Source organism: Papio anubis, chromosome 6, assembly GCF_008728515.1.
Source record: "Papio anubis isolate 15944 chromosome 6, Panubis1.0, whole genome shotgun sequence".
Classification (NCBI taxonomy): Eukaryota; Metazoa; Chordata; class Mammalia; order Primates; family Cercopithecidae; genus Papio; species Papio anubis.
Window position 1 is genome coordinate 15414008 of NC_044981.1, and position 21448 is coordinate 15435455.

At 42.8% G+C, this 21448-nt stretch overlaps 1 protein-coding gene across 6 annotated transcripts in view; it reads left to right on the forward strand.

Moving 5' to 3' along the window:
* Positions 1–21448, forward strand: part of JARID2 (jumonji and AT-rich interaction domain containing 2) — a 281067-nt gene that overhangs the window by 196514 nt on the left and 63105 nt on the right. For all 6 annotated transcript variants that reach the window (XR_004184202.1, XM_031666928.1, XM_031666930.1 and 3 more), the window contains one exon: positions 9878–10047. Coding sequence is in view for 2 of the 6 variants with exons in the window: in XM_031666928.1 (XP_031522788.1) it covers positions 9878–10047 (170 nt within the window). In the remaining 4 variants the exon portion in view is untranslated. The remainder of the gene's footprint in view (positions 1–9877; positions 10048–21448) is intronic.

Consider the following 21448-nt stretch of genomic DNA (forward strand, 5'->3'; position numbering starts at 1 on the left):
AGAACACAAAAGAACTCAATGTCACATGTTTCCTTGATCATGACAGTCATGATTTTCAGGCAGTCTTGGTTCTCTGACATTTCAGGATGCCATAGAAGATTTCAAGAAACATAATTGAATAATTTTATTAATCGAATAAAAAACTGTACTGCATATTACTTTTCATACTGTTTGTGAAGGATGTCACCAGCTGCCTGAGATTTACGTGCACCAAGTCATGTTTTATTTGGGAAAAAGTTGTTCATAGCTTGTAGATATTTAGTGCTATTATCTTTGATTAAAAAAAATTTTTTTTCTCTCTTTCCTCTCCCACTAATCCTTCCCTGGAATTAAAAAAAAAAAAAAAAAAAGGTTCACCTTTCTCTCAGATGCCTGTTTTCCACTTTAGTATTCCAAAGGAGTGAAGTGTCTGCGAGCGAGAATGGTGTCTTCCTGACGTGGTGGTGATGTTTGGATTTGCAAGGCTTGCCTTGTCTTTGGGCTGGCTTCTTAATGGATAGAGCTGATGAATATATTTGTAGGCAGTTACGTTAGCGTTCCTAAGGGTGACTCACAATTCTGAAGTAAGTTCATGTGTTGCCTAAACGAGTTACTCCTCATTGGAAGGGCTGAGTGGAAGGAAGTGCAGATTACAGATTGTATTGCTACTAATCTTTAAGGGAGTAGGGGAGTAGATTTTTGGAACTGTGATATCTTTCTAAAATACGTATGAATGCATTTTTCACCTCCCCCTCCACCTGCTGAAGTGCTAGGTGGTAGTCTTTAAAAGTCAGTATAGTTTGCTGTTTTACTGGTAGGTAGAAAGTTGGCGCTAGAAATCCTCAGCAATACTGTCAGTTTGGAGATTTAGATTTTACTTCTCCAAAATAATCAGGACTTTTCATCTACTCTTAGGAAATGATAGATCCAAAGGAATTATTACAGAAATCACTACATTCAGGTACCACTTGTGTTTTTAAGAGGAGGTCAAAGATCACAGAAGCTTGGAGCTAAACAGAGCCTTAGCTTCCCTTTGTTAATAGTCCTTAAAAAATCACATCAGAAAAAAAGACCTAGCTTGCCCTAGGTGGCAGGTTAGGTGAACTAAACTCAGGTTTTGTGACGCGACTACTCTTTTGCTTGTACCACTCTGACAAAGCAAAACATCATAATGTTTCATCTTGAGGGGAATTCAACTAACAAAAGGTTCCTTTACGCAAATTCCGGCTATGGCAGATGTTTACTCTAAATAGCTTCCTATGTAACTTAATTAAGACAAGTGCTGCAAATATTTAATATCCTGAGGTTTTTTGCACAAACAATTTCATCAGTTTATATGTAAAGCAAGAAATGAGGCCTGTGGACCACTAGGGCTCTGTCTCCGGAAGTACCATAAAGTAGGCATTCTGCGTAGGATACCTCTTCTTACAGAGCCAGCTGACCTCCCGTTTTGTCATTGTGTGATGCCCTCCCCTTCTGGTAAATCAAACCCTGACAGTTTAAAACTGTGAGAACTGGGTGGACCATGTGCTCAGGAGAATATGGTCTATGCTAGTGCCTCTCATTACAGAGTTTGGTATGAGTTGGTCTCTGCTAGCCTCTGGGTTCACTTGAGGATGTGTTTATTTTCTCTTTACTATTCAGGATGTTTACAACCATTCTGTGTGGTTTACCCGCAACTGCACTTGCATTTGAATTTGGTGGGCAGCTTGCCCTGGGTAGAGGGTATCCCTTGCCCGACCCCCCACAACCTCCAGTGCGCACACACACGGGCGCACTCTTGTTTCTTTGAGTGGCTGCCAGGTTTGTAGTGTGTGTGTCTGGGGGTCGAATGGAGTGGGTAATTATTTTGGGGATGGAAACACGGGAATTTTTTTTTTTTTTTTTTGAATAGGCCTTTCAGCAAGTTGGCAAAGCTTCAGGACTAGCTCCCACACCGGCACAAAGAGCGCAGCCATGCCGGTCATTTTGCATTTGCGAGACACGGACTGTCTGATTTTTTTTGTTTTTTTTTTTTTTAAATGAACAGACCCTCCCTCCCACCCTTTCCTTGCCCTTTGTTTAAAATTGGGATGTAATCTAAATAATTGGATTTACCAGCTTACGTTTTGAATATTGGAAAATTGAGTTAATAAAATGATGTTTTGGCATGTACTTCCCTCATCTAGGGAACAGCTGTGCATTTACTTTAAGCCGCCTGGTCCCCCTTGCTCCTGCTTGCTCCAGCTGATTTGTGTGTCACGCCATGCCCTTCTTGGGTTTGCAGACTATCAGAAATCCTGGACAGAAATAGGATTTAATTAACCTGGAAATTGCTGTTGTGCCGAAGTTAGGGCTACCCTAGAGATTGAGTGCACAGATAGCAATAAGCTGGTTAACTCTACACTGTTGACCCTAGAGGAAACCTGGAGAAACAGTGCCACCCTTGTGTGAAGCTTCTAATGGCAGGATGCCCAGGAAGCTTCTAAATCAATCATCTGGGGAGGAAGGGGCACAGGGAGGGTATTACAAAAGAAAAAGAAATATTTGGCATAGTACTGTTAGTTCATGCCTGGGGTTTTTTTTTTTACAAGCATGGTCTCGTGATTTATTGGTTAACTTTCCATATAATGTTAGTGTGTATATTACCATGCTCCTTCGATCTCATAAAGATGCTGTATAAATTTTATTTTAACAACAAAAAGTGAAGATTGATTTTGGTAAATTTTTAAGTGATGATTCCTAACAGCAAGTGAGAGGTGGCTGTGGGAGGCTTAGCAGAAAAAGAAAGTCGCCTTCTATGTAACTTAGGGAGGGGACGGATGGGGAAAGGGAAATAGGGATCTTTCCCCCTTGGAGCTCGTGCAGCTTGATCAAGAAGTACAAGTACTCTCTGGTGTATGTGGTGGTCTTGTTGCATGAGGTGTGGCAGGAGCCGCCTCTTGGGCCCAGCAACTGTGACTTGGGAACAGTTGTTATAGGAATGCCAAGGTGTAGAAAAGCACCTTGTGTCACAGGCCAGAGCCAGACCTGATTTGGCTTCTGTGAGATGATGGTGAGGATGGGCAAGTGGCATGGTAAATTCTTAAGGGAGGGCCATGTGGGCAGGTGCCTGGTTGGTATTTTTTTGTTTTCCTTTTCAAATATCAGCCTCTATATTCAAGACACAGTTTTATTCTTAACGAAACTGAATTCCTATCTACCTTCAGGTAGGCTTCTGCTGGGATGGCTACTAACTTGACCTGGAGCAGAACAATACCAAGGCTCCTCCTCTCCTGTTGCTATTGGATCTGTCTCACAAACATCCACCAATCTCCCTTTTCCTCTGAGTTGCCATTCAGTCTGCCCCTCTGCTCAGATACCATGACTGTATTGGATTCTGTGATTCCTGAATCATGAGTGGTGGGTTGTATAATTCACAGCTCCTATAACAGAGTAGTGTTCCTCCCGTTCTCCTTTCTGGCATCTACGGAGGGCTTCTCCTCTACACTTGGTAAGGCCTGTATATAGAAGTGGATCAGAAAGAGGAGACTGCAAGTAGAGAGTCCTGTGTATACCACCAGAAGGGCAGAGCAGTGGGTTTGGGGTTAGGTGGCTGGTTATGCAAGAGGTACTGCTTTAGGATGTTCACTCTCTCTGAGGAGGAGGCTTCTGCCCAGAGACATGAAGGGAGTGACCTCCATTACAGAGTAACAGGCCTGGATTGTTTTTTTCCCTTGTCTGGCCTAGAGGATGAGAAGCCACCAGCCATGGCAAGCTAAAGGGAGAGAGCATTCCAGATGGAAGGAGCTGTTTGGAGTAAGCAAGATCCCCTTGGACCATTCCTGCAATCTCTATCTTAGGCCATTTATTGCCACATAGAATATACTCTATGGGATCCCATACACTCCCATACTCCCATACACTCCCATATACTCTATGGGATCAAATTCGTAAATGGTCATTCATTTTAACACCCTTTCTCTTACTTTGAGACAGCTTCAGTGGTGTTCACTCAGCAGGGCTGATTTTGGTCATGAATGAGGGGCCATGGAGCTCCTTGGCCTGGCAGCTTTTAGTGAGGGGGTGCACACCGGATGGCTGTGCTCACAAGGCTTTGCTTCACCTGCCACGTGGAGGTCGCGTGGCGTGACATGGCATGGCAGAGAAAGCTGTCACGTGGGGACCCATAGGTTTGTTTGCTGGTCCTGTTTGTTCTGCCATCCAAGTTAGGTGACCAGGGGTGGTTCTCACCCTTCTCCTAGTTACTCGTGTGTACAGTGAAGGGGATCTTATTAAGATCCTTGAACATAACAAAGTGACCAGCCTTTCCCATTTCCCCAAACACCAAACAAACAGCGGCTCATATCCGTCTTCTCCTGAACTTATTTGAACTTTGTTGTCCTTTAATTCAGATACACGCTCCCAGTGATGATCTGATCTGAAACGTCTATTCCCTCACCCCCACTGCACCATCCCTGTGTTTTACAATATTGTAAATAAAATGTTATCCTTTGAATATATCAACATACTTCTTCCTCTGCTGGTTTACATTTACTTGATTTGATCTTTTCACCTTGGCTTGCTGGAGGGCTTGATTTAATTGGTTTCATTGACATAAAGGATACGTATGGAGTTCCTAGAATTAAGGCGTCTTCTGTAAGGGATCTCCTTGAAGAATTAATAAAAAGTAAACATGGAAGGAAATTACACTGTGATTGCGACTTCCGTGGTGTGTGTGAGGGACACACACCTTCTCTGGGGCTGTGTGTTACCCAGGGCAGGAAGGCCCATCCTGACTACGTGCAAGGCCCAAGGCTTGGGAGGGCGCACATTTTATTTTTCTCTCAAACATTTGTTTTTACTTCTTCAACCCCAGGAACCCCGTGCTCTCTTCACCCCAACCCCACAATGATTCTGAATCTCTTTTATCCCAGTTCTTTTCATTTTTGCTGTAATAATGGAATGGCAGGTGGTGTTCTGTTGAAAATGCCAGTCAGCTGATGGCAGGGAGTGAGGAAGTAAATGGTGTGGTGGGCGGGTATGCCGCCTCCCCTGGAGGGTGAGGCCCCAGAAGCTGCACCACCTTGCTCCTCATGCTTGCCAGGTGACTTCCTCCTTTACCCCAGGGTTCTGCTGCTGCTTCCATCAGCATCTCTAGGTGCAAATATTGTAGGTTTTCAGCACGTCCGAATCACTTTCTTCCATTTTCCTATATCCAGCATTCTAGAAGGAAACCCCTGTCCCTGAAGCCTGTCTGTACTGTTTGGAGTGCTTACTCAGGATTTGGCTGTGCCATTCCTTTGGTTGTGTGGGGCCAGGAAAGCAGGGTCAACACCTTCGTAATCCCTGCGGGACTCTGCAGGTTGAAAAGCCACACCGCAGACCTGCCCTTTGTAGACAATACAGGTTCTTCTAGCCTCTTTATAAAAGATATTGGTTTGTCTTGTTCTTTAGTTCCTGGCTTCATCTGGGTCTCGCAACTGTTTAATCACTTGGGAGCTTGGCTTCTTCCTCTAAGGGGTAATTTATTTTGCTGCCACTTTTTAATCTCTTATTGCCTTATTTTTCATAGCCTCCCTGGGAAAGTCACCAGGCACCAAGCACCTTTTATTTCAGCATTGGTGGGCAGCAGTTTATCTTTTATTTCAGCATTGGTGGGCAGCAGTTTATCTTTGAGGTCCTGAAATTGTAAAATATCTCACAGTGTCTCACTCCGTTGTCTGTGCTTAGTCTGTGTTTACTTGTTTGTTTCTCATTGTCGCTGCACAATCTTCTCATCGTGTGTAGCGTTTGTTTTCCCTGACTTCTCAAAAAGCTGTAAACACTTAACATCCTGTTCACATGCAGGCAATATTTCTATAAAATTCCTGCAATACTCAGAGTGCGAATTGCGTCCATTCAAATGAAGATGTATATATTTGTAATTGCCAATTAAAAACACTTTTCAGTAGAATGAAAAAAAACCAGCAATTTTTCTAAATACGGCACAACATTTCCTTTGTTTTAAAACAGTCTGGGAGGTTGGTGGGAACGAAAGCCTCACTGGAAAAGGAGGCGGTTGTGTTGTGTCAGTCCACCTGGCAGCTGGTTGGAGTGTGGACCAAGGGCTCAGTAGCCTTCCCTCCTCGAGACCTGGCCATCACCAGCTGCCTGGGAATTGATGTGGAAATTGAGAGCCAGCCTTGAGAAAGTTTGATGGAGTGATTTTGTGTCTGTTGAGTCCCAATAAATTTGCTTGTATTTTGTATTTTTAAATTGCCTTTTGTCCCTTTGTTCTATTTTCTTATGTAATTAAAAAAAAAAAAAGTCATTTGTAACAGATGGAAAATTTAAAGGGGGAAAAACAACCAAGCAGAAACTGCTCCTCATCTGTGACAGATGAGGCTCTCTGATTGTCTGAAAATCCCCCTCACCCTAACCGCCCCCCACTTCATTGTCCCATGTGAAGGTCCTGCCTCTGGGCTTCTGGTCTGTCATGTCTTCTATACAGGTAGGCAGTTGGTTGCAAAACAGCTCTTTGTTCCCCATCACATAGAGATAGTGGCATTGCCTGATCCCACCCTCCCCCTTATTTTTTTTTTTAAAACAACACTAGGGCATTTTTGTTAAACTTGATTCACTTCCTCCTGTTACCTTGTTAATATGACTGTTTCATATCAGTTATTCCTGGGTTCTAAAGTGCTTTTTGGGCCAGGCGTCATGGCTCATGCATGTAATCCCAACACTTCGGGAGGCCAAGGCAGGAGATAGGCTTGAGGCCGGGAGTTCAAAACCAGCACGGGCACCATGTGGGGAGACCCTGTCTCTGTAAAAAAAAAACCGAGCAACAACAACAAGCCAAAAACAGCTGAGTGCAGTGGCACGTACCTGTAGGCCCAGCATTTTGCAAGGCTGAGGTGGGAAGATCTCTTGAGCCCAGGAGTTTAAGGCTGTAGTGAGCTATGATAGCGTCACTGCACTCCAGCCTGGGTGACAGAGTGAGACCCTGTTTCAATAAAAAGGTTTAAAAAACAACAAAAAAAAGTGCTCTGTAATGACTTTTTTTGTAGATTTTTTTTTTTTTTTTTAAGGACTCTAGATTACCCAGTAAGTAGTTGGGAGTCACACTTTGTCCTTTTTGATGGATTGTCAGTTTGTATTAGGAATATTATTAGACAGTAGTGTTTTTGATGGTCATGGGGAGGCGAGAGTAAACACTGCTTAGGACATACAAGGGAATTTAAGGTTAAAATGAGATTAGAAATTCTTCATAATATTGTGGTACTTTATATTTGGGGAGTGTGGAGGATTTATGAGGTTAAATTTAAAGGTATTAGTTTTGACGAAGTAGGCAGTCGTGTGTGTGTGTGTGTGTGTGTGTGTGTATGTGTATTTTGCTGTAGGAATTTGTTAAATATTGTAATTTTTTTTTTTTTTTTTTAATGTTACGGCATTTTGAGCATCAACAGTTTAGGATGCATGCTTACTATTCTATATAACCCACTCCGAACAATGTCTTCAAGGGAATACATCTGCCCTCTTTTACTTATTTAGTTTTTTTATTTGTTATTATTTTTGAGACAGAGTTTCGCTCTTGTTGCCCAGGCTGGAGTGCAGTGACTTGATCTCGACTCATTGCAATCTTCGCCTCCCGAGTTCCAGTGATTCTCCTGCCTCAGCCTCCCAAGTAGCTGGGATTGCAGGAGCATGTCACCACACCAGGCTAATTTTTGTATTTTTAGTAGAGACGGGGTTTCACCATGTTGGCCATGCTGGTCTCGAACTCCTGACCTCAGATGATCCACCCACGTCGGCCTCCCAAAGTGCTGGGATTACAGGGGTGAACCCCTGCCCCCGGCACTTTAGTTTTATTAGTTAATTGTTTTGAGTGGGGTTGCATTATCCATCCTACGTAGTGTTTGGGCTTCTGATCGGGTCTGTTTTGATCCCTGTACTGTGTTTCTTCATTCTTTTGTTTTTTCCCTGCCCTCAAATAATGTTTTTCAAGTATCTCTATGAGCAGGTCTAGATGAACAGTTTAAAGTAGGACCCAAGTTCTCATCCTTGCGAGTGCTTACTATTCCATGAGTGGAGACCTTTACAATTAGAGGAAGAGTGACTATTAGGCAATTGATGATAAATATTAAGTTGATCATAAAGCAAAAATACGTTATTGTATTTATTGATGGAGAGACAAGGAAATTTCTTATTGGCTATTGTGTTAAAAAAGAACAAACCGGGCTGGGTGTGGTGGCTCACGTGTGTAATCCCAGCACTTTGGAAGGTCAAGATGGGTGGATCACCTGAGGTCAGGAGTTCAAGAGCAGCCTGGCCAACATGGTGAAACCCCACCTCTACAAAAAAATACCAAAATTAGCTGGGCGTAGTGGCACATGCCTGTAATCCCAGCTACTCAGGAGGCTGAGAGAGGAGAACCACTTGAACCTGGGAGGTGGAGGTTGCAGTGAGCTAAGGTGGCAACAGAGAAAGACTCCATCACAAACAAACAAAATTCAGTTCCAGGATCCATTAGGATTCATTTTGATAGAAAGGAATTTCTACCTAAGATTTTCAGGTGAAAGGAATTGAAATGTACTCTGTAGATACCAAATGGGTAAGTTAGGGAGTTAGCATAGGATTGTAATGGGAAAGAAGCCTGAAGGGTAGATGAAGGCTATTTTTTGTTTCAATCTCTACCTAAATAGTTGCAATTTGGCTGAGTGTGGTGGCTCACACCTGTAATCCCAGCACTTTGGGAGGCCGAGGCAGGCGAATCACAAGGTCAGGAGTTCGAGAGCAGCCTGGCCAACATGATGAAACCCCGTCTCTACTAAAAATACAAAAAAATTAGCTGGGTATGGTGGTGGGCACCTGTAATCCCAGCTATTTGGGAGACTGAGGCAGGGTAATCGCTTGAACCTGGGAGGTGGAGGTTGCAGTGAGCCAAGATTGCACTACTGCACTCCAGCCTGGGCGACAGTGCGAGACTCTGCCAAAAAAAAAAAAAAAAAAAAAAAAAAAGTTGTGATTTGACCTTGTTGGCAGAGGGTAACCCAGAATTTGGGATTGGAGGGGGCATAGATAGAGACATACCGTTTTCTGCAGTACCAACTTGAATTGTTGTAGTGAACTTTTCATGGCTGAATTTAGAAGTGGCGACAGGGACACTGATGGCTAAATAGGCAAAGGTGACCTGGATGTGACGACACAGAAGAGAGGTGGGGATGGATTCGTGACCCCTTTAGGTGAAACTATCGGATGCTGTATAAACACAGCAGGATGATACAGGGTTTCCTGCTTAATGTCAGTTGAAATAAATGAATACCATTAAGCTGATGATGTCAGATACCGTGTGTAGTTTTTAAATGCTCAGGGAAACGGTGTGTACATAGGCATGTACTTCTTTTTTTTTTTTTTTTTTGAGACGGAGTCTTGCTCTGTTGCCCAGGCTGGAGTGCAGTGGCGCAATCTCGGCTCACTGCAAGCTCCGCCTCCCGGGTTCACGCCATTCTCCTGCCTCAGCCTCCCGAGTAGCTGGGACCACAGGCGCCCGCCGCTGCGCCCAGCTAATTTTTTCTATTTTTAGTAGAGACGGGGTTTCACCATGGTCTCGATCTCCTGACCTTGTGATCCACCCGCCTCGGCCTCCCAAAGTGCTGGGATTACAGGCGTGAGCCACCGCGCCCGGCAGGCATGTACTTCTACACACATGTATACACATGTCCATGACACACGTTGTATGTCAGTGTACGAAACACAGTTGTTTAACCAAATTTATTGCGCTTGAAAGGAGTCCCGTGGTTTGTGAGAGTGTGAGAGATATAGAACCTTAATTAGAAAGAGTTTGCTTGAAATAGGATCTTTTTTCTCCTTATGTATCATGATTTTATTGCTGCACGTAGGCCTATATCCTCCAGTCTCTGCTTAATTTATTTTTAATTTTCTTTTGCTTTTACAGGCCCAGGCTGCAAGCACAAAGGAAGTTTGCTCAATCTCAGCCGAATAGTCCCAGCACAACTCCAGTAAAGATAGTGGAGCCATTGCTACCCCCTCCAGCTACTCAGATATCAGACCTCTCTAAAAGGAAGCCTAAGACAGAAGATTTTCTTACCTTTCTCTGCCTTCGAGGTAAGACTTTGCAATGATCAGACGAGGTCTACATGGAATCTACATGTAAGCCTGAGGTCTACGTGGAATAGACTTTAGCTCTACTCTCTGCCAGGTTCATTTTTCTGTCCCCCAACCTGGGTTGAGGGGGAATTGAAAGTGAGAAATCCCTTTGAGAGTGCTGGGTGCGGCCTTTTAACCATCTGTTAAGTTTTATTTCCTTTTTAGTAGGACTCTTACACCCCACTTCCTGGCTTCTCGATACGCAATTATGCAGTTTCTAACTTTGACTTCTAATTTGATTTCTCTCCACCACACCACCGCCTTGCACACATTGTTTTGTAAGGCAATTTTTTTCTGATGGAGTACTTTGGGGATATGAAGGCCCCTTTCTATGTGCTTCCGAAGGCCTGTCAATAAGCCGTGGTGATGAGGGGCTTATGGTTCTCTCAGCCCTGTATTATGTTAAGGAAAACAATACTAGTACTTTCAGAGTCTAATTGACTGTGCAAATACTGGTCCACGTTTCAACTTGAACCAGTTAACAGAGTCCAGGTGGATTTGGGATCTGAATGGAGTTATTTGTGAAAGCGTTTGTTGCCGTTTCCTTGTTACTAAGTTTTCTAATAGCTGTGACGAAAGAACACAGAAGATTGTCTGAGAGAATAAGGAGCCTTTTCTGGAGGAATGATAGAAAATATAGGAAGTCCTGAACGCAGAGAGTTCCTTGGGTGTGGTTATTTGAGAGAAAATGAACAGAAGGAGAGGGCCTTTGCTATTGGACATCTGTGGGAAGGCCTCAAGGTTCAGGGTCACTTTTATTTGATTAATATTTTGATAATTTATTATTACAGACAGATTTTAAGTACCTTAAAAAGTTGCCACCCATCATCCCTCACTCAATACATTAGTGTGTCTTTCCTTCAGGTAAGTACATTTTCCTATAACTGTCAAAGTTAGGAAGTTCACAGTGATACATGGCCCCCATGAGTTCCTCAAACCTCTGTTTCACATTTGTTCTGAAGGTGCTTTGTAATGTCTGAGTTTAGAGCAAAACGACCTAGTTCAGAATTAGGCGATGCCATTAATTGTGTGTAGTCTGCTTAATCTGGAAGAGTTCGTCATTGTTTTGTCTTTGACCTCAACACTTGAAAATTACAGGTCAATTATTTTTTAGAGTGTCCCTTGATTTGGTTGCCTGGTGTTTCCTCATGATGACATTCTGGTTTGTGTTTTTGGCAGGAATGCCACAAGGGAAGTGATTCCTCCTCCTCGTTGTTGGGTCCTCTGTAGGGATACACAGTTCAGTCCTTCCCTTTCCACACTGTGTTCATGCTGATCATTTGACTGTGGTGGGCCTGTCAGGAGCAAAGTTACCCACCCATCTCAGCCTTTGCAATGTATAAGTGTTAAGAGAGGATATTCTTTGAAACTAGTACATACTTCTCATCATCTTTATCATAATTGTATATGTATGGGCTTCCTATTTTATGCAAAGGGTTATGATCTGTTACTCCTATTATGTATTCTGATGTTCAGGTTGTCCCAGATCACCGTCTCATCCGTGGACCCTCGTCAGGCTGGCTTTTTATTCCTTTTGACGTGTCCCTGTCATCCTTCCAGCCTTGCTCCTGGCACAACAAAATGTTCCAGGCTCATGATGTACTTTCCCGCCCTCAGCCCTGGAAATGGACATGTCTCCAAGGAGCCCTGCTTTCTTGTAGGGACAAGTACTGTTCAGGAGCCAAGATCTGGGCACAAGGGATGCTGGGAACTATGGGAATGTCATTTCTCCCAGGTGCTCTTAGTAGACTGAGGTTGTGTGTTTACAGGGGTCTATCCGGAGTTCTGTGTATATTAAAATCTGTGAGTTAGCAGCCATACTTCCAGTTTCAGTTTAACACCAAGGGGTTCATGTGCATTCATCCCCGAGGACCTTGGCTCCTGTAATGCTTAATATACTTATTTGCCGTGTCTTTTCAGTGTAACCCACCTCCCATCTCTGCTGCCCCCACGATGGGAAACTCAGCCCTGACACCCCATGTGGTTGCTCCTCACTCCCTCCCTTTGCCCAGTTGCCCTGCCTTACCAATTGGCTTTGGGACTGAATTGTTTGGGGGAATTTTTGACGTAGGATATGATGATAGTTGCTGGTGATTCTTAATACATAAGAAAGGAGAGTTATTACGTACTTGTTAGAAATTTTGTAGCCCTTGTCGGTCATTGAGCCTTGAAAACAGGGAGATGAAGTAGGTGGGATTCCCACCAGTTGATCTCCGTTAACTTTTTGGTTTGTTTTTGGAGACACAGGCTCTTGTCTCGTATCAAAATAAGATGATGAGAGGTTGTTCACTTCTGGAGTTCAGTGGCACAGTCATGGCTCTAAGCAGCCTCAACCTTCTGGACTCAAGCCATCCTTCTGCCTCAACCTCTCTAATAGCTAGACCTACAGGCGCATGCAACCACACTGAGCAATTTTTTTATTTTTACTTTTAGTTGTGTTTTTTTTTTTTTTTTTTTTTTGGGTAGAGAAAGGGTCTTGCTGTGTTTCCCAGGCTGGTCTTGAAGTCCTGGGCTCATGCAATTCTCCTGCCATCTCAGCCTCCCAAAGTGCTGGGATGACAGGCATGAGCCACCATGCCCAGACATCTCTGTTACTTTTTACATAGATTTTGGCTGAAAGATTCTCCTGATCCTGGATGTTGAGTATGAAGATGGAAGGGAAGCTGTAAGGACTACATATGACAGACTCTTGTGCTGGACTGGCCACTAGGCTGTGAGACTGGTAGAGTGTGGTGTGACGATCAGGAGTGGAGAATGAGTGGGCTGTGTACTCAGAAGGATGTATTTGCCCTAAAGGAGTCTTTGAAGGCTCCACAGCCTTCAAAGCAAGGTGAGCGCAAGGTGATTCAGGTGGATCTAGCCGGGCTTGGTTGTGCCACCTGTAGCCCATCTACGTGGAGGCTGACATGGGATAATCCTTGACACCTGGAGTTTGAGGCTGCCGTGAGACATGACTGCCTCAGCACTGCCGCCTCAGCAATAAAGCGGCACTCTGTCTCCAAAAATAAAAAATAAAATTAAATTAAAAAAAAACCAAAAACGGTGATATGGGACTCTTTGTGACTTTGGTCTTGCATGGCTTCAAAAATTTTTTTTTAAATGACATAATTGTACATATTTATGGGTCACATGATTTTGTGATACATATAAGTGATCAGATCAGGGTAATCAGCGTATCCCTCATCTCAAACATTCATAATTTGTTGGTGTTGGGAACATTCCACATCCTCCTTCTAGATATTGCTAACTGTAGACATCCTACAGTGGTATAGAACACTAGAACTTACTCCTTCTATCTAACCATAATTTGGTATCCTTTACTAAATATGCATGGCTTTTAAACACAATTGCCAGGTGTGTTTTTTGAGACAGAGTCTTACTCTGTCGCCCAGGCTGGAGTGCAGTAGCGCGATCTTGGTTCACAGCAACCTCCGCCTCCTAAGTTCAAGTGATTCTCCTGCCTCAGCCTCCCAAGTAGCTGGGATTACAGGTGCCCGCCACTATGCCCGGCTAATTTTTGTATTTTTAGTAGAGACGGGATTTCACTGTGTTAGTCAGGCTGGTCCCGAACTCCAGACCTCAGGCGATCCGACCGCCTTGGCCTTCCAAAGTGCTGGGATTACAGGCGTGAGCCGCCGCGCCTGGCCAAAGCCAGGTTTTTTAAAGAGTAACTATGACTTAACTAGTTTGGCTACTTTTGAGAAAGGAATTTTGATGTCTAGAATTGCTCTCGGCATTTTGCTTAGTAAATCGTGAATTAATAGTTTCTGCCTCCACCAATCCACCAATCCCGTTTCATTAGGATGTCTAAAGATTGCTCTGTTGATTATGGAATTTAGTTATGCAAGTCTTTACTGTGGAACAATTGTGACTGTTGTATTTAGTTCCCAAAGGTAGAGAAGGAGAGAAACCCCTCAGGGAATGTCTCAGTGATTCTGTATAGAGAGGAGTATGTGTATTTGTGCTACGTGTACTTGTGTGTGCACTATCTTATAACATGTTTTCTGAGGTTCTGGGAAACTCAGAGAGTCTCTTAGTTGCAGAGGCATGCTTATTTATTGTTCACATAAATGCCATCTAGAGAAAATGTCACCAAGTAAGTACCTGGCTTTGAAGTTTCAGGATTCCAGATAGAAGAGAATCATATTTTGATAGATAAAATTTACTTCTTTTAGATGTCAAATACAAAAAAGGTTTAAATAATTAAAGCCTAGGAGATGTTTAAAACCAATTTTAAAAAATGCTCTGAACCTTGGAAATGAAATTCATGTATGAGCTAAGCAATAAAAATAGGCTTTGTTATTTGTTTTTCTGTTGGTATACATACAATATTGTACTGTTTTGCTATTTCTCATACTTTTTTTTAGATCTGAGGTATTAAAAATGAGTCATCTTAGCTTTAAAATGCCTTTTTTCCCCCCAAGAGGATAAGTGTGTTTACCTGATCTGACTCTACAAGCTCCAAATGACAGATGATGCTTATTATAGCTTCATGACCCTGAAAATCTGATGGATTTGGTGGCCTTAGATAGCATCTTTTAATAGGTAGTTTCTTGAGCTAATTAAAACCTGTATTTCAGTGTGTACAAAGGTTACATAGTGATCCCTGTTGTTGTGGTACTTTAATACTTCTATTTCCATTTTAATTTAAGAAAAACAGGATGTTAAGTTTTTGTTTTGTTTTTTTTTTTTTTTTTACAATCATAAAAGTAGTTCCTGTTCATCTTGGGAATATTGGCAGAAGAAAGGTAAAGAAGTAGGCAAAAGAATACATTCAAAATAGCATCTCCACCATCTCCCAGAGATGACTGCTGTTAATTACCTTGTTTGTGAGTATCTTACTGGGCATTCGGTGTGCGTATATAATACATATTTTTCCTGAAATGATACTGCAATATACTTTCGTTTTTTTGCAGTCTGGATTTCCTACTTAACACTGTCACAAAAATGCCTGTCATTTCATTTTAATAGCTTATGTTCCATTTGGCGAATGTCTCATAATCTATCTAATTCCTGATGCACACTTAGAGATATTTCGCCTTTTTGATATCCAGTGCTGATGACGCATATCCTTAGTTAAATCTTCACCTTGTTGAAGCCCTTTCAGGCAAAGTTGACAGTTGGGAATGCGATTAACCTTCTTACACCTGCATTCTAATTCTGTTCTTTTTTGGTGCTGATTCCAAAGCAAACATAACTTGTCACATCCCCAAGCCTCTAGTGTTCACCATAAAGAGCTCAGTCAGCCCATCACCCTTGGGTGACAAGCGGGCACTGTGAGGGGTAAAGAAGGCAGTCTTTAATATGCTCATTATGTATAGGGAAGAAAGTCTGGCTGCAGAAATAATGAAGGAGCCAAATCAAACACCTGGAAGTGATGTTTGTTGCTAAGGATCCAGGTCTTTTTTTTTTTTTTTTTGGTCTCCAGTCCTCAATTATTACCTTTAATATTCTTGACAATTCTTTGGAATTTGGAAGAGAATAAATTGTGAGGCCAAGGGAAAGACAGCGAATGGAGTTCTTTAAACCTTGTTTGTAATCTGTTAATGACAGTGAGAAATCTTTGAGATGGGGAGAAAAAACCCTATGCCATTAATACTGGGATTAGTATAGATATGTAAACACCCAGCTAGTCATTCTGAGGTTAAAAGCTTTAGAAATCTAAAACAAATTTGTTTTAAGACACTACCAGCTAAGTCTGCAAGGCTCTTTCATTTCCTATTTAATATTGTGACCTAACATTTCTAAAGGAAAGGAGGGTGGGATGAATAGTGCAGCCGGCCCGAAGTATTTGCCCGCAGTGTATTTATCTTTAAATAGCTGCTTTGAAGGGGTCCACATGTCTTTTGCCAGAGGCATAATTAGTATCTTTCACTGGCACACGCGGGGAAGAGGGTTTTGCACTTGCTGCATGCAGTGATTCGTACCATCGCCGTATTCCCTGTCACCGCTCTCGTTATTCTTAATGAGTTCTGTCGTCTCCTCTTTGTTCTGACTATGATTATTAACAGATTAAAAAGAGCTTAATGTAGCAGAGCACAGGCAGGTTAAATGATTCTCTTATTTACATTTTCCTCTTTACGGGGCACTGCAAACAAGGGGATTCCCAAAGGGGACTCCTGAAGCATGCAGACCTACATACACAGTTCATTCCTATGACCGTGGGCTTCACAGTTGAGCGTCACAGCTCGGCACATTGAAGAGCGTTATTATGGGGAATTCCTCGTAAATATCCTTACTGTCAGCCGTTGTGAAGCAATGCTGTCTTGTTTTGGAACTGCCTGCCTTTTGTTTCTTCTGTCTTACAGAATCTTTAGTGATCAGCTGTCATTCAATTGCTAATTAATTCAGCAAACCTTTATTAAACTCCTTTTGTATGCTAGACACCTAGAAAACAGATTAGGCCCAGGAAAGCAGTATCGGTGGTGGGTAAAATTGAGGATATAACAATAAATGCGTGAAAATGCTGGGGTAGAGGTGTGTACCAATAAAAGTGGGAAGGGAGAGGCTCTGGGATGGCTGCAAAGGAATGGTGACATTTGCTGCAGGACTTGAGTTACAGTGCATTAGGAACCCTTGCAGAAAGAGGATAGTGCTGGGAAGGGGTTCTGTAGAAGCACCTGCCAAGGCATGCATTGATGTTGGAGGGGCTGGAGTTAAAGCAAGAAAGTTAGGATAAGCCTCAGATTCTGCATGCCCTGGGGTAGTTACTGGAGTGCCCCTTGGGTTCTTCAAGTCAGGGGTGACATCATTATACACCTACAAGGTTAGAAAGATGTTACTGGCAGCTCTGCAGAAAATCGATTGAGGCTGCAGGGAGGTCTTCCTAGGAGCACTGGCCGAAGGCTGGGCAAGTCTTGGGGCAGATGATTTAAATATTTCTCAGCCTGAGCTTCCTCATCTGCGAAATGGATATTCTAGAGTCTACAGCACACAGTTGCTGCAGAGGTGAACTAAAGCTAATGGGTATGAACTAGCCCAGAATTAATACTTCAGGCAGTCATCCACATATAGTCATCCTTTGATAACTCAGGGGACTCATTTATGGACCTCCTTTTGATACCAAAATTCATGGATACTCAAGTCCATTGTGTAACAGGGTACATGGTATTTGCATGTATGCACATCCTCCTGTATACTTTAAATAATCTCTGGATTACTTATAATACCTAATACAATGTAAATGCTATGTAAATTTGTTTCACAATATTGTTTAGAGAATAATTACAAGGAAAAAATGGGTCCGTATGTGTTCAGCACAGATGCAACCATCTCCTTTTTTACCTGAATGTTTTCGATCTACAGTTGGTTGATTCCACTTGTGCAGAAGCCTCTGATACAGAGGTCCAACTGTACATTTATTTTCCACTTTTCCAGTGAATTGAGGCAGAGGTAGTGGAGAGGAAGAGAGTTAGATTTTGGATTCAGGTGGAACTGTCGAAAAGATCAGCTGAGTAGACCGTAGGTAATAGAAGAGACAGTCCACCTGTGGTGTTTTTTCTAGAGAGCGTTGCTGGCCTCGTTGGCAAGGAACACATGTTTTGATGTAGTCCTAGCCTTGAGTATTGAGGACTAGGAATTCTAAGTAGGGCAAACGCAAAAGCCTGGGGTGATTTGGAGGTCACAGAATGAAAGGGGATTAACCTGCCAGAAAGCAATTAAGTAATCCCCCAATTGCAAGAAACACTATGGTGCTAATAATGAGCTTCCTTGAGCAAAATGGGAATACTTTACATTATGTAAACTCTTTGGGGAGGAAAGCACACTGTCTCCAGTGGTACACAACTTTTTTTGAGGGTCTCTGGGAGGTGTTGCATCTTAGTTTTTGAGAACAGCAATAGTGAAAGTGTATGTTTGAGAATGGTGTCATCACTGCCTAGGGGCTTTCAGTGGCCTTACATTCTGCATATGCTTGGTTTTCTCCTAGAGTCAGTTACTTAGCTCAGTTCTGCTGAGCTACCTGTTTATTTGTTGGGATAGTTTTTCAGTTAATAATGAAGAAATCTGAAACCTTGGAATTTTTGAGGTCTGAGGAGGGGAAGGATGGGTCCCTTTTATTGGCCCTGTGACCTTGATCAGATGTTATTAATAGGACCGTAGGTCATTTTGCTGTGAGGATTCTCCCTGCTACAGGCCAGCTGGCCTCTGGCCATGCTGTGCCCTCCCTGAAGATAAACCAGGCTGTCTTTTTCCTGCCAGTGAGTACTGGCACAGATTCAGTAGTACTTCTCAGAGTCATATCTAGCCTTCTCCTTACTTTCTAGAGAGTCCTTGAGTTTCTGAAATCCACTTAGAGAACATGAAAGTAAGACTTTAAGTATGGCCGTGCTGTTTTGTTGGCCAAGCACCTTGCTGACTGCAGGGGTTTCACTGATAGCACTAAAGTCCCTGGTATCTGTGTCCCACAGGGAAGTTTAGTATTTGGCTTCTGTATTGGGAACTGAGGAGGGTCTCACATGATTCGCACAAAGACTTTTGTCTATAGTGGCTGTAATGCTCATTTTTGTTGGTGGTGGTGGTGGTTGTTTTTGTTTTGTTTTTTGAGATGGAGTCTCGCTCTGTCACCCAGGCTGGAGTGCAGTGGCGTGATCTCTGCTCACTGCAACCTCCACCTCCCACGTTCAAGCTATTCTCCTGCCTCAGCCTCCTGAGTAGTTGGGACTACAGGCGTGCCCCACTACAGCCAGCTAATTTTTGTATTTTTAGTAGTTCACCATGTTGACCAGACTGGTCTTGAACTCCTGACCTCAGGGGATCCGCCCACCTTGGCCTCCCAAAGTGCTAGGATTACAGGCGTGAGCCACTCCCACTGCACCCGGCCAGAATGTTCACTTTCTTACTAGTTTCTTCTTCTGAACTTGAGATAATACTGTGATGGCTTGAGCCACCATCATGGCTGCTGCTATGTGGTATGATTTGTATATTCAGTGAGATGAAGAGAACCGTGAATAGAGCTTGTGGCATTTGACTGGATGTGTATTTGAATGTGTTTTGAATTGCCAGTGCGGACTCACAACATAGGAAAGGTTGTAAGGGAATGTTAACAGTTTTCAGGGACATAGATGCTAGATCAGCGTGGGAGTAGGAGATTAGGAGGGAAGGTGGTATGATACCCATTGTATTCTCCTTGTGAAGTCCCACATGTTAATTGCTCTTGCAGATAGAATACTACCCAAATGTCGGGAATTTCCTATATGTGGGATTAGATAGGCACACCTGGGTGCTTAATTGGGGTAGTTTTTGAGCGCCATAATCCAGGAAGAGGAGGAGGAGGAGGAGGGAGGGTTGCTGAGGGAAAGATTGGCCATGCATCCAGGAGGTCATTGCGTCATCCCTCCTTGTTCCTTAACAAAGACTTATTCTAACCATTGAGTTCATTTTGCATTTTCACCCCCTATCTCCCAGATCCTGGTCACCAACCAATCTACTTACTTTCCCATTTGGGAAAGAAGATTTGCTGTCACCTATGGAAAGAATTGACAGTATGATTTTATACCTATGAGTAAAACGATATCACCTTACTGTGAGTCGCTCAGCTTGCTTTTACCTATGTTTGAGGCCATAAAAATGTTTCGACTGAATACACTATGCTCTGTGTACAGTTGAGTAACCTCGAGTCTCACGGCAAGTAAGCCATTTCCAGAGCCTTGGCCTCATCCTGGAGTCATGGATCCCATGTAGAGTCCTTTCAGTGGTTGGTATCCTTTTTTTTTTGGACATACCTATTTAAAAAGAAGTACCTTCCCAAGATGGGCATGATTGGATAGGCACCTTCTTATTCAGGAAGGAATAGGGATTCCCTTTGTGTTTTGCTCATGGTATTGAGGGCTGCTTCCCTGTCTCTGCTACACAAACCCCGCTTCATGCCAGAAAGGACATTAAGTGAACGTTTTACATTCATTTTAATTTTAACCATTACCTTTCCTTTAGGACAATTGATAGTAATTTTGTCTTGATACAATGGAGATAAATTATTTAAGACATGAATGCAAGTCACCTTATAGAAAATAAGAGCACATGGAGTATCTGGTAGGCAAATGAATGCCAGTTGGGAAATTCTTCCCTAATAAGTTGTAAAGTCAAACCAGGAATAGGCAGAGATTGCCACTGGACATGTTACGTTTGTCCCGAAGTCTTTCAGGGAAGTTTGTGTTTACATGTTGTACATGCATGAACGTATGAGCTGAATGTAGACATCTGCCCTGTTTGAGTCTCTGGTGCCTTGTATAGTGCTTGGTACATACATACATACATACGTAGATTGCTGAACTAGGGTATTGGGGTGCAACTGCTTTCTTTTGTGACTTCTTTCATCTTCTATCCATTGCCCAAGTCCCTGCCGGCTCACTTTGAAGTTTTGTTTCTTAATTTGATAGTAGGGTTGATTACTTTTCATTCTGTTTATGTATCCCGAAGATAAAACACAAACTCAATGGGCCAGCCCCATGGTAATTGGGTCAAGCAGTAGAATTTGACTCTCCAGCTAAATGATAGTGCACAGGGAATCCCTTTAGGGTCTTTCCAAAATATAGCCAAGTGATGTTTGGCTGCTTACGATCAAGAACTGGTCGAGGGCGGGAAGATAATGGGCAGGAGGGCTTGTCTGTGTACATGATTCATAGAGAAGAATCCAATTTTATAGAAACCACAGCCTAAATTGGAGAAAGCAAGTTGGATTAAAATGATCTCTGTTGTGGTTGTAACATACCACAGTTTGATTTTTGTCCAGATGAAAACATTTGGTTTGCACTTCAGTAAATATTGTGGAGACATTGCCAGCTAATTCTGAAAAGTAATGAAATACGGCTTTGGCAAAGAGCAGATGCATTCCGTACTCTGATTGCTCTTATCTGATCCAAGTTCAGATTTTTTTTACATTTGCTAATGCACTTGAATAATCGGGAGAGAAAATCTGCCTGTAATTTTAATAGGAAAGTGTCTATACTGACTATACTTTTATAATGACCACCCATAAAGTCTTCCCCTGCTTCCCCTGAAAAAAATCCCACACAATTCCCAAACCTCTCAAACATACACCTTTTGTTGGTTACTTTTCTAAAATGAGAGTTTGTAAAGGAGAGATACGATGTGGTGTTCCATGCGAAAAGTCAGCCTGTCTCACTTGCTAATAATGTGAATGGGGCTTGTGTTTTCGCCATGCAGAGTCCACCCCCGAGAGGTCGTATGAGGTTGCGAGAGGTCGTATGAGGTTGCGGAGCCCTTTCTTTTCTTTTTCTTTTTTCTTTTCTTTCTTTTTTTTTTTTTTGAGGTGGAGTTAACTCTTGTTGCCCAGGCTGGAGGTCAATGGCGCGATCTCGGCTCACCACAACCTCTGCCTTCTGGGTTCAAGTGATTCTCC